This window comes from Nomia melanderi, chromosome 1, assembly GCF_051020985.1.
Source record: "Nomia melanderi isolate GNS246 chromosome 1, iyNomMela1, whole genome shotgun sequence".
In the NCBI taxonomy this organism is placed as follows: domain Eukaryota; kingdom Metazoa; phylum Arthropoda; class Insecta; order Hymenoptera; family Halictidae; genus Nomia; species Nomia melanderi.
Genome location: NC_134999.1, coordinates 9,002,278 through 9,014,770, shown reverse-complemented (window position 1 = coordinate 9,014,770; position 12,493 = coordinate 9,002,278). Strand labels below are relative to the sequence as shown.

At 30.3% G+C, this 12,493-nt stretch overlaps 1 protein-coding gene across 3 annotated transcripts in view; it reads left to right on the top strand.

Moving 5' to 3' along the window:
- The first annotated feature begins 3,862 nt into the window (after positions 1 to 3,862).
- LOC116432051 (uncharacterized) overlaps positions 3,863 to 12,493 on the top strand; it is a 32,056-nt gene continuing 23,425 nt past the window's right edge. Inside the window, exons 1-6 of one of the 3 annotated variants that reach the window (XM_076371696.1) lie at positions 3,863 to 4,064; positions 4,151 to 4,259; positions 8,554 to 8,675; positions 9,439 to 9,838; positions 10,682 to 10,837; positions 12,015 to 12,483. In XM_076371696.1, coding sequence (XP_076227811.1) covers positions 8,582 to 8,675; positions 9,439 to 9,838; positions 10,682 to 10,837; positions 12,015 to 12,483 — 1,119 coding nt within the window. In that variant the 5' untranslated portion in view covers positions 3,863 to 4,064; positions 4,151 to 4,259; positions 8,554 to 8,581. Of the gene's footprint in view, positions 4,065 to 4,150; positions 4,260 to 6,801; positions 7,462 to 8,125; positions 8,153 to 8,553; positions 8,676 to 9,438; positions 9,839 to 10,681; positions 10,838 to 12,014; positions 12,484 to 12,493 lie in introns of those variants that run through there. The other 2 variants (XM_076371703.1, XM_076371710.1) reach the window with 2 other exon arrangements.

The window sequence follows — 12,493 nt, the reverse complement described above, 5'->3', positions numbered from 1 at the left end:
ATTGACCCTCTTGACCAAATTGTTTTAACCTTTATATTATTGTATTATTAGTTGTTTTTTATTATACGAACATAATGCATAGAAAAGTATTAATTTGCGTTGAGTTATTTATTTTATGTCAAGAATCGAATCATTTGTTCGTGAGTCGTTTAATCTATTCGTGACTCAGCGTACAAAATTGGCATTTAAAACGTTAATACGGCAATGGATTCGTTATCTGTCGATCCTGTTTATCTGACATACAAACAAAGTCAAAATAATGGTGAATATTTAAAACATTGAAAGATTGTACGTTGTACATTGAAATATGATTTACATGTGAATATTCAGTCAAATTTCATAATGGCAGTAAATTCATTTCTATACTTATTGTTAGTACATTAACTCCTTGCTTTATAATTTATTTCTGAACTACGATCGATATAACCACTTTGTTATTAATAATTTATTGAGAAAATAGAAAAATTCTAGTCATATTCTATGTCTACGTTTGCTCTATAGTATAATAATTTATAACCGAAGTATAATATTTAATTTGAATTCAAAAGAATTGAGTACTATTAAATACGGGTTAAATTCTGTTTGAAATCATTACCACAAGTTTGATACGTTATTATACGACAAGGGGTTTAAAATAGAACTGAGAACATAATTTCTTTACTTTTAATTTTTGTCGTATATTATCATGGAAAATTATTATTGAATTGTTGTCTCTCCCGTCACCGCACACCCCTCATAAGAATGAAACATTTTGATTCAAAAAAAGGATTTATACCCTTCCTTCCATTTACACAGTCGTGTTTTTATGCAGTATATTATAACACTACTTCTGCAATATTCTTTATAGGTTACATCAATTTTAATAAAACTATAAAACACTAAAAAACATTTTTTTGGGCATCTAAAGGTGAACCACATAAAAATACTGTAAGATATTTTTCGGAATATCTGAAGGTAAAGCATGTAAACATACTATAAAATATTTTTCGAAACATCTAAAGATAAACCATGTCAAAATACTGTAAAACATTTTTCGTAATATCTAAATGTAAATTGAAAGTAACCAGGCGAAAATAAAACTATTCGAGTAACATGCGTCACGATGAATTCGGATAATCAAGCTACTATTCCATTAAGGTTAGTACAAAGGCGGTATAATTTCTTACTCGTGCCTAATCGATGTCGATAAAGAATGGAGGAAGTCGACAAATTCCAGTTTTCTAAGAAAAATAAGGTAAGTACGTCGGAACTGTCAAAGGCAGGTCAGCCAGATGATATCTCGAAGTACGTTTTTAACAAACAACATCGAGATTAAGTACGACGTATCACTGATTCTCATTCTTCCTCTGTGAAATTGAATATGCATGTGTGAGAGTATTCTAATTGCCGCGAACGTGTTTCTGGGAAAGAATATTTCGTTTCCGATGTCCACTATATTGCCCAATATAAAATACAAAAGATTTCAATTAAGAGTTCCTCCGAACTTCCTTTGAAAAAATCGATTATTTTATAAGAATTTTATACATATTCGATAAGTCGTGTACATTCAATCGCTAAACTTATCGCTGGAAATGATTCTTAATTTTAGAAATCTCGTCATAAAACTTTTATTGCATTATCAACCGCAATGGCATCTGTATTTACTCGACTTAAAAGCAATCCTTCATTCATTTGATCAAGTATTTACAGATGAGATTAAGAGCAGAAACGCGAATACGTGTTCGGCGTAACACCGTTTCTAAGAAAACGAACAGTTTTTACAATTAAATTGATGTAGAGATTATTGAGGACTATTAGCTCGTGTAAGTAATATATTGTGCAATGATGTGAACAATTGTTTTTATTACTGATAACTGTAATTAAAACTATATTGATTTTCCTATCAGTACAGAAGTAGATTATTATTTGCCACTTGTGTGACTATTTGTTCGTTCTACATTTCTTGTTTCTCATCTTGCTCTCTCCTTGTGTTGTATCTTCTCTTTCAGTACATTTTTTTTTCTTCTTCTTCTACAGTTTTTCCCTTAATTTTAGCAACATGACTTTAAACGTCTGCTAAATTCTCATTTTCTGCACATTTTCCATTCCAAATATTCTTTTTTCTTTTGTCATTACTATTTCTTTCGCTTATATATATATAATTTACAAACCGGTTTTGTCTGTGTTTACCTGCTTCTGTATGTCTGGCCATTTAAATATCTTATCTTTTTAAAATATACGTTTCACTTCAATTTAATTACTTTATATAGCATTATCTTATCAACTTTGTATTGTTTCCTCAAGTTCATACTACTTCTAGCTGTTTTCTTGGGTCATTCTCGCAAGACGATAAACGTAACGCGATACATGTATGATAAATACTGTACATGAATGTGTAAATATAATAGTATAAATATAACAGGATAAATATAGAACGAATATGTATATATATATATATATATATATATATATATATATATATATGTCACTATTCAATCTATTTAATTAATATTAAATTCAATTCAATTAATAAAGTTGTTCTTTAGTAGCTGTATAAAAATGAACGATGAATTACATCATACGTTACACAGTAATTTACATTTAAAATACCTTATGTGGAAGTCTGTGCTAGATTTACCACGGTCACAGTGCGATTCTTCAAACGATTAATCGACAATGCAACAAAATTACGAAATCTCAACTATACAAGGGAACAATTACACGCGTCACTCACGAATGCGATAAAACAACGGATAGTGAATGTAAATTGAAAATAATTACAATAAAATAATAATAAATAATAATCATTATGAAAACATTAAGAGAAGTCATTAAGAAATCATTCGTCAAAACCCCAGACAAAATTGAACAAACCTAAATATTATTTATTTCAAAATATTAATGAAATATTTCTTTCCTATTATTAATCGTTAACGTCTGAAGTAAATATGGCGTACAGAATAAGTGCCAAACTCTTTGTTTTTTCAATAAATGATTACCGTAAAAACACCTTCATAGAGCAAGGGTTTAAAGCTACTAATAAAGTCAATATCATCTAAACAACCCTAAGCATAGAACATACATTATATTACCATCCCCTAAAATGATTGTAGCTACATATAAAAACAATACCATATAAAATAAACTACCAATTATCACGTTAAGCGCCGTGTCGAGCACTGATGAACGACGCTTTTTAATCACTTCAAAACAATCGTAACATGCAAGATGACCGATATCAAATGAAAACGTTTAATAACGTAACTAAGCTGACAATGGTGTAATACAAGAATTGTAACTCCGAATAATTATTAATTGTTTCTGCTTTTCTTTGCTACAAAAGAACAACTCTACGGAAAACGGTCAAGATTTTCGTGACGCCTAACATGTTAACTATACAATAATTTAACACTAAAAGTATCACGCCGGGTCAAATGACCGATACTTCCAAATTAAAAAATGTATTTATAGTTTTTCTTTCTCTTAATCACCTATAATTCATTTCGCAAAAATATAATCAGTAGATAAAACGCCGGTACGTTTAGCGTTAATAAGATCAAACCCAAGTAATAATGACAAAAGGGAAAGTAAAACAATGACAATGATTAAATCGTAAGAGCGCGAAGAAAACTGCTAATGTCAATATTGGTTCGGAACTTATAATTCAAGTATGCAAACGCAGGAATTCGCAGACTTACACGTTAATCGTGGATCTATTTATTTACGTCGCCGGCTACGTAGATATCATCCGACCGTGGCTTTGAATAAAAAGCTTAATATTTATAAATTTGTGTAGATAAAGAATCGAAAACGTCGGTCCCACAACAAGAATACGGTGAACGCGGAGGCCAGTCAAACAACTGATAAGATAATCAACGACGCTAATCCTATATGCACTCTAAAAGCATTCAAAAAGAGGAGTAGACGTCTAGTGCACGAAGCGCGCGTGATCGGGGTGTTAACCTCCCGTGAGAAATCCTCACTACAATAGTTGATATATTCTTTTCTTCTTTTTTTTGTTCGTACATATACGCGCAAACATCGATAAACGAATCATATAACGATCGATCGTACACTCTATTGAGGTCAGTGATCAGTGGTCCGTGGTAGTGAAATAATCGTGACAGGAATTGTTATTTTAAGGAGCTTTCACTTTTATCTTTTTTTGAAGAATATCCTTCGTACAACGGTGGTTCCTAGCCCATTTGCTAGGAAGAATGTGACTGTGCGGGCGAAGTGGTGTGGACGGTAGGAGGAGATAATTAAAAATAATTCCAGCAGTAAGTCGTATGATTGTTAAATGCACATTTGTACAATTACAAGGAACGAGATTCGCGTTATTGTAAATTTCCTTTATACGGATTGAATGTTGTCTTGGTTTTTAACATTAAAACTACCGAGCAGTTAAATTAAATGTTTGAAATTCCTTCACGCAATGTCCGAGAGTGCATCTATGGAGACTTTAATTGATTCCCAATTTAGTTTTCGTGTTGCTAAATCAATTTCTTTAATAATTTCTCAGACACACATCTGTTATCTTTTTGGTAATTGCAAAAAGAAGACATAAGGAATGGGTCATTCTGACTCGACTGGTAATTTATTGTTAATATGGGATCACTTGAAACACGAAATTAATTGGATACTTGCTGAAGTGGTGTATCGAGTGTTTTATGATTAATAGGTGTATATTTGGTAAATGAAAAAAGACGTAATACAATTTGTGCAACTTTTGGTTTTTGACGAACTTGGAGACGAAAATTGATTTAGTGTTACACAGTTCGAATTTAGTTAAAAAGTGGGGAATGTAAGCGATAAGTGGGCAGGATAAATAGCTAATGTTAATAATGCGACTGTCATGAAAGAAGTTTTACGTGTAAAAGCTGCTTTTTTCATTTTCTACTTGGTTTTGTGATATGATTCATTGTATGTACGTATTATATTTGTTGCGCAACTTTTTAATAAATAAATTCTTTCCAATTCGACAATTTCCACGATAAAAAGTATTAATTATTATAAAAGTATTAATTGGCTTCATCGAAATGTTAAGCAATATTAAGGCTGTATTTTCTACAAAATATTAATTTTTTACTATGTTCAATACGAAATTACATTATTTTACTTTTTCTTAAAAGGAGATAATTTTTATTAACGGAAGATCGACGAACAGTTTCTATAAAAATATTATTTGTCCAAAGACCATTTACGATAATGGAAAGAACGATACTTTTCATCGATATTGTGTTTTTCCTAAAACTTATATCATGAGATAAAGATATATGAAATTCAACACGTAGTAGGATTTACCTGTATTATCGTAGATACTATCAACACGCTAATAGACAACATCGTTACTACTGTAGTTGGTTGTTACGCCACTTGATCGTTTTTAAATATCTCCAAAAACATTAAGTCTCTGTTTAAAGATGAAATTGGTAAGTTGTCGCATTACAACAAACCTGATTCTCTCGAAATATCTGCCTAGGCTAACGAGGTATTCAAATTTGTCTCACTGACGTGTGTATTGCTCCAAATCCCAATTAATAATCTTTTCTTACTTAACCAATATTCGTTCAATTTATATTAAAAACATATTTATATTTTATATTTGCAATAATTTTAATTATACTTGCAAAAATCTTCTTTCCATGGAAGATACCTTTAGGACTTCTCCGAAGTTTTTCATTTTCTCACTGCCTTCTCTGACCAGTCTATTATAAAATGTTTCACTTCGGTTCATACATAAAAAAGGAATAGCAGCCACTATTTCTTAGTACCCTCTTTTATCAAATTACGGCGACTTCTACCAACTACTTCAGATGCCCACAAATAGCAGAGTGGATTATTTTATCTGTTAATCCCATCTTTTACGTGCTGTTTTTTTACTAGAACCTTCAATTTTGTCGTTGATATCTATTAATCCATTCACTTTGAAGACTGTTATCTGTAAAATGAAACTTTTGACAAAATAATTTCACTCTATATATTCTAACAATACGTATCTCCTGTAGAATGGTAATCGCATTATTACTGTTTTCAAATTCCTTTGATTCTTTTGAAACAACAGTGATACGAGACTGCGATACATTTGACTTTTCTTGAAAAGTCTACGAATAATTTCTGGTATTTTTTACACTATCGATAACAAATTTGGAAATACTTCTAATACTCATGGTTTGTGAGAGAAAATGAATTGAAAAGTAATGGAGTTCAACATCTCTTATCTTTAGTAGCAGTATGAGAGATTTTTATTTATTCTATTACCTTCGACGAAAAAAATTTGAATGAGATTGAAGTAATACTACTTCTCCCTTTACCAAATTCATGATCTTTTTTCATGAAATAATTCATACCAAGTTTTCAAGAAGTAGTGTATTTACATATGAAATCGAATGTGTCAGGATGAGTATCTGAACAGGTCAAACTATTCTAAAAATAAACAAGAAATATAGTAAATGAATAAATTAATAAAAATAATAAATAAATAAATGATTATATTTCGTAAAAAAGAAGAAAAAAATACTTCAAACAATAAACAATTACATGCAAGAATAATTTAACGAAATACACATAATAAAATTGTATGATTTCACGCTTTGCTTTGGAGAAAATTAACTTTAAATCTTCATTGACAACATATCTGTTGATACCTTCAAGTAGTAGAATTAATCCATAATTAATTATCAAGCACGTTAAAATATTTGCAACTTCTTACAGAATTTATTTTCATGTAAAGAAAACCATTTACTCAATTCCATTGTCCGTCCTGACATAGTTTAGATATGGTGAAACCCCTTTAGTATATTATATTTAATAGTTTTTTGACAAATATGTAATCGCAAATATTTATTAATATCTATTAATTTTTACTCTCACTCTCGAGGATATCCTAATTTATACCTTACATATACAAACTGCTCTTTGGAATATAATATTTACTTCAACAATGGATGCGAAACAGAAGAACGATAATAAAAGTCTAATTACAAAAATACATAAAATTTAAATCACCGACACAGAACAAGGTAAAAATTGATAAAAGTGATAATACTGAAATCACCAATAGAGAATTTGTTGAAATCTGTGAAATTTGACGAGATTGGAATCACCAAAACAGAATTTGCTGAAGTATGGTACAATTGATATTTGAAATTAACGATACAGATTTTATCGATACCAATCGGATGGAGAAGAATTCATTGAAACCAAATTTCAATGACTCTCCATGAATCGACAGTGTTAATGACGATATCCAGTAATACTGCTCCCTCGTTAGTTGCACAGTGATAATGGGGTCAAAGTATTTATACGCTTCTTATCGTTACACATCGTTAGCGATGCATATAAATCGGTGAATACGTATCTCTATGTCACTCGAAGTCAGTCTATCAATTTTGACTTATAATGGTGCTGGTCTGTGTTAGATGCCCATGAAACGTCTGTTGGTGATTTCAATAGAGTTCTTATGGAACTTCCTGTGCACAGGTGAACTTTCAAATATTTTCACGAATGGCAGATAGTTTAACCCTTAGCACTCGATTTATTTTCAATGTTGTTGGGTGTAAGCTCGCATTTATTTTTAAGGAAATGATGTTTATAATTAGGCAACGAATTTTGATGGTATTTTTTTAAAATTGGAACCTACCTCTTTTTTCATGAAATTTGCCTGTTTTACGTATAACGAAGAGATGGTACGATGTATATAAAGGAAGATATAGGTTTAAATTTTAAAAATATTGCAATAGGGTTCGTCTTTAATCAGAAAATGAAAGCTGTGATATTCTAAATTGATAAAGATGCTGTACGTCTGATTCGATTACACTGTATCTGTACACACGAGTTTAATTATTTCGAAAACATGGGTGATTTACCCAGTTTGACGACAGCTGAACTATAAATGATAAAATAAAGTTTGTTGACAACTGTATTATCGCAGTCACGAGTGCAAGATTCCCCTTAATCGAGTGCTAACAATTAATGTCGCGAAAACGTGATTTCTACTGAGAAATTATCTATCAAATTAACATACTTATTTTTGGAATATATCTTGTAATGCATAATTTGTAACACACGCACACGCTCGCACATATTTGCAAAAGATAATTTCAAATGATAAAACTGAAGTACCTTATACTTGAAATAATTGTAGTTTCACAAATTTCCAGGTATTAAGAAGGTACGTTTATCATTTATAGATACCGTATTGATGAATTTTCAGATAATAACGGTAATATTTGATAAAGTTTTCATTACTGTTCATTATAAAACTCAAATCATAAAATTCTGTAATTATTAATATAACCTAGAACATTAAAATGGATAAAATGGATTTTACCTTTAAAGTATTATTACTGGAGGTAGATTAGACATGATGATAATAAAACGTTTGAATGAAACCCTTAAGTATTTACATAATCGTTCGGTTTATTAAAATCATTTGGTTATTACCATTTTTTAATTGTCACTGTTTATTTACCACGTGCTTCTATTTGAAATTTTTAAATATTATTTTTATAAGTTGCAGTCTCTTCCATTTTTAATAATTTGTTTACTTTTTTCTTATTTACTCACTTCCAGCAAACGGAAAGGACATTAACGAACTACCATGAATTTCTATCGAATTGAACATTTAATTATTTTCCTTACTTTAACCTGCATTGGATGTTACGTGAAGAGTGCCAGTGCCCAACAAACTACAGGTAATTATAAATGATTATACATAACATTTACTTAACAAATTTAAAGAATTGAAAAATGCTTAACATGAAAAACAGTTTCATGGATTTGCTTTTCTAAACTTTTCACGGAACGAATAGTCTCTCTATTAAAATTTCATTTAAATACTTGTTTGAATATCAAATTTTGTAGCCAATATAATTCTGGATCATCTTAAACAAATTTTACTCAATTGCATTGGAACTTTCAATGTTTTATATTTGAATTGAAACAGAGAAATTAAGAAATTTAAAAATAAAAGTTGTGATTTCCGTATAAAATGAAAAATGAAAATTTACGTTTCTATATGACAAACGTAAACATTTAAATCACTAATATTAATAAGTTTCGACAGTTTCACATTGTGAAGTACTTTATACACCATTTCATGAATAAACTACATAAATTAAGGTTTATTAGATTATTTCAGTTCATTATATTCATTTTAATTATTCAAAACTTATGCCATTAGGTTTATTACATTAATTTTAACTATTAAAAATTTTATTTCATTTAGTTAATCATAATTTCTTTAAAAAATTCATCGCATTTAAAGTCCTATTGCAGAGAATTGTAAATAATTTCTTCACAAAAATAGTTCTGAAAAACATATTTTCAATGTATAATTTTCACCTGTAAATGGACTATAAAATTCCATATTCTACGAAATAATGTGGATAAAATTTAAGAAAACTATGTAAATGGTTTATATTAATTTCTGATTAATATCCTATCTTTATTCTGTAGAGAAACATGAGGGAGACAATGACGTTGTCGACATTCGACTACCTAAAACAATCATTCCTGTTAACTACGACATTTTACTGATGCCGTATTTGAAAGATGATTTCCGGTTCGAAGGAGTTGTAATCATCGAAGTTTTGGTACAAGAAGACACAGATACCATAGTACTCCACCGCGGGGATATCGACATTACAAGATGGTCTGTATCGAATAGTACAGGATCCATACTTGTACTACCGAATACAACTTACGATCCTACAACAGAAAAATACACGATGGTGGTAGACACTGTTTTACAAAGAGGATCACATGTAAATATCAGCTTCACTTATGAAGGAAAGTTAAGGGATGATATGATTGGATTCTACAAAAGCTCGTATATTGACTCAGATGGACGTATTAGGTAATGCTATATTCAATGAAATTGATGAATAATTGAATATAAGTACTAATTATATTAAACCTAAGGTTTTTCAACTTTCTCTCGTGTTCATAACTCGAAAAGCAAATATTTATTTATTTTAACTTAGAACAGTAACGTCGAAGCATGATTCAAATAACATGGTTTCTAAATTCTTCAAGAAAGAATATTGCATGAAAACTGAAGCAATGGTACGATAAAATAAAAATATTTACATTTTTTAATCAAACTTTGAAATTTTACATTTGCATATGGCAACACACAAGAAAAATTTTGAAGGTTATATAGATATATCATACCAATTTTTTTACTTCAAAGTAAGACCTTTTTCAAGATAAAATGAATAATTTGTTACCACTTTTTTTATCCAAATAAAAATTTGTTACCATTCTTTTGATTCAAATAAGTAGTTCATTACCAATAATTTCTTGTCATTTGTCATGAATAATTAATTTGAAGATAAGAATCTTCAATCATGATATTTATATCTCGATAAAATAATATACCAACAAAAAACTAATTCATCATACGCATATATAGATATTATAAAACTTTCAGATATTAGAAACGTATTTTCATGTAACAAACAATTGAAATGATTAATTTAAGGTGGTACAATTAGGCGACACACTCTGTACTATCATGAAATAGCAACGATTAAATTCTCTCCCATCTGTTACTGTACACCCTGTATATCACTTAATGCATCTTTCGATGAAGATCTGAAAAAGGTTCAAATAATAAAAATTTCATTCTATATTCACCATCACCAGCCAAGAAATGGCGTTGGTCATGAAGACATTTGAAATATTATAATCTTTATAGATGGCTCGCTGCAACGCAATTCCAAACAACGCACGCAAGACACGCTTTTCCATGCTTTGACGAACCGAGCTTCAAAGCGTCGTTTATAATCAGGATTTTACAGCCGTCGGGTTATAATTGCTTGAGTAATATGCCGTTAGTAGGATCCACGCTGGAGTAAGTAAACTGTAGTTTTTTTGTAATTCTTTTTCCTTATTTCTTTCTTTTTTATTTAAAAAGGAAACATCAGTGATGATTTATATAAGTACACATGTGTAAGTTTGCAAATGTGCACGCTAAATCTGTAAATTATATTGCTCGAGAAGACATACATCTGAGCAAACTATAATATTAGATTGATTAACACTTTGCACTCGATCAGTGACCCCTCAATCACTATTCGATTTGATATAACAGAATTATGAAGTCTTATATATAATACTAAGCTTCACATCTTGCATCAGTATATGAAATATTCAAATAAAATAACATTGTTCCTTGATTTATGAATGTTTTCTCATTAACTTAGGTCGATTAGCTCATTAACTTTAACGAAGATCGTCTATATCTCATCAGAAAATATAGAATATTAGGAGCGAAAAACTTTCGAGTGCCAAGAGTTAACAGTTATTTTCTAAGTTCAATCAATTTTTCTCAATTCGGTTTTCGATTCCTTCTATTACAATTTAACAGTGTATGTATTTAATAGATTATATGAAATTCTTTACTAGACTTTGTTAAACGGGTGAGTGAAAATAATAGTGACCCAAGTACTGTTTCTAACTTCTCGAGAAAGAAAAATGTTCATGAATTGCTGTTTGATTAATTAAATATTAACATTATAATATTATAGATAGTATTAATTATTAATATTAGTAACTGTGACTTTAGTCTTTAATTAATCCAAGAACATTTCATAAAACCTTTATTTCTCGAAAACTCGTAAACAAGAGTTAAACCACTATTATTCTGAGCCACCCAAATTACCTCTTAGTGAAATATGCGTCTACAAAAAACAGAGAAAATAGTGTTAATTATCATCTCAATATTCATCAATAGTTACCATCCTTTCCTCGCATATTTCTAATCAGTTCAGTTCTCTAAGTATCACAAAGCCAGCGTTACCCGATTTTGTTTATACAGTAAATACATTATACAGTACAATATATTATAATGTTTTATACAATACATTATTTTTATATAACAACTTCGAATACTATTAAGTATAATGTACTTAATTAATTTTTAATCAATGAGTTCATACGATGAATATGTTACACATTTATTTTCATGTAACAACTTCGAATGTTTTTACATACGGTGCACTCAACTGATTTCCAATTCACTGTTACAGAGGCGATAAAACTTTTCACGAATTCGAACAAAGCATTCCCATGTCCACGTACCTGGTGGCGTTCATAATTTCAGACTTCCGTCCCTTGGGAGTGGGAACCTTCAATGTTTGGGCCAGACCGAACGCTATAGATCAAGCACGATATGCGATAGAGATTGGTCCAAAATCCCTTGACTATCTAGCCAAGTTATTCAAACAAGACTACCAAATTTCGAAAATGGATATGGCGGCAGTGCCTGATTTTTCGGCCGGTGCAATGGAAAACTGGGGACTGATCACTTACCGAGAATCCAGAATGTTGTATGATCAGAGCATGTCATCCGATGCTTCCAAACAGAGCGTCGCATCGGTAATTGTCCACGAATTGACCCACATGTGGTTTGGAAATCAAGTTACGCCCGAGTGGTGGGGATATTTGTGGCTGAGCGAAGCATTCGCCAGGTATTTTCAATACTTTGGCACTGCACAGGTAATTTTCT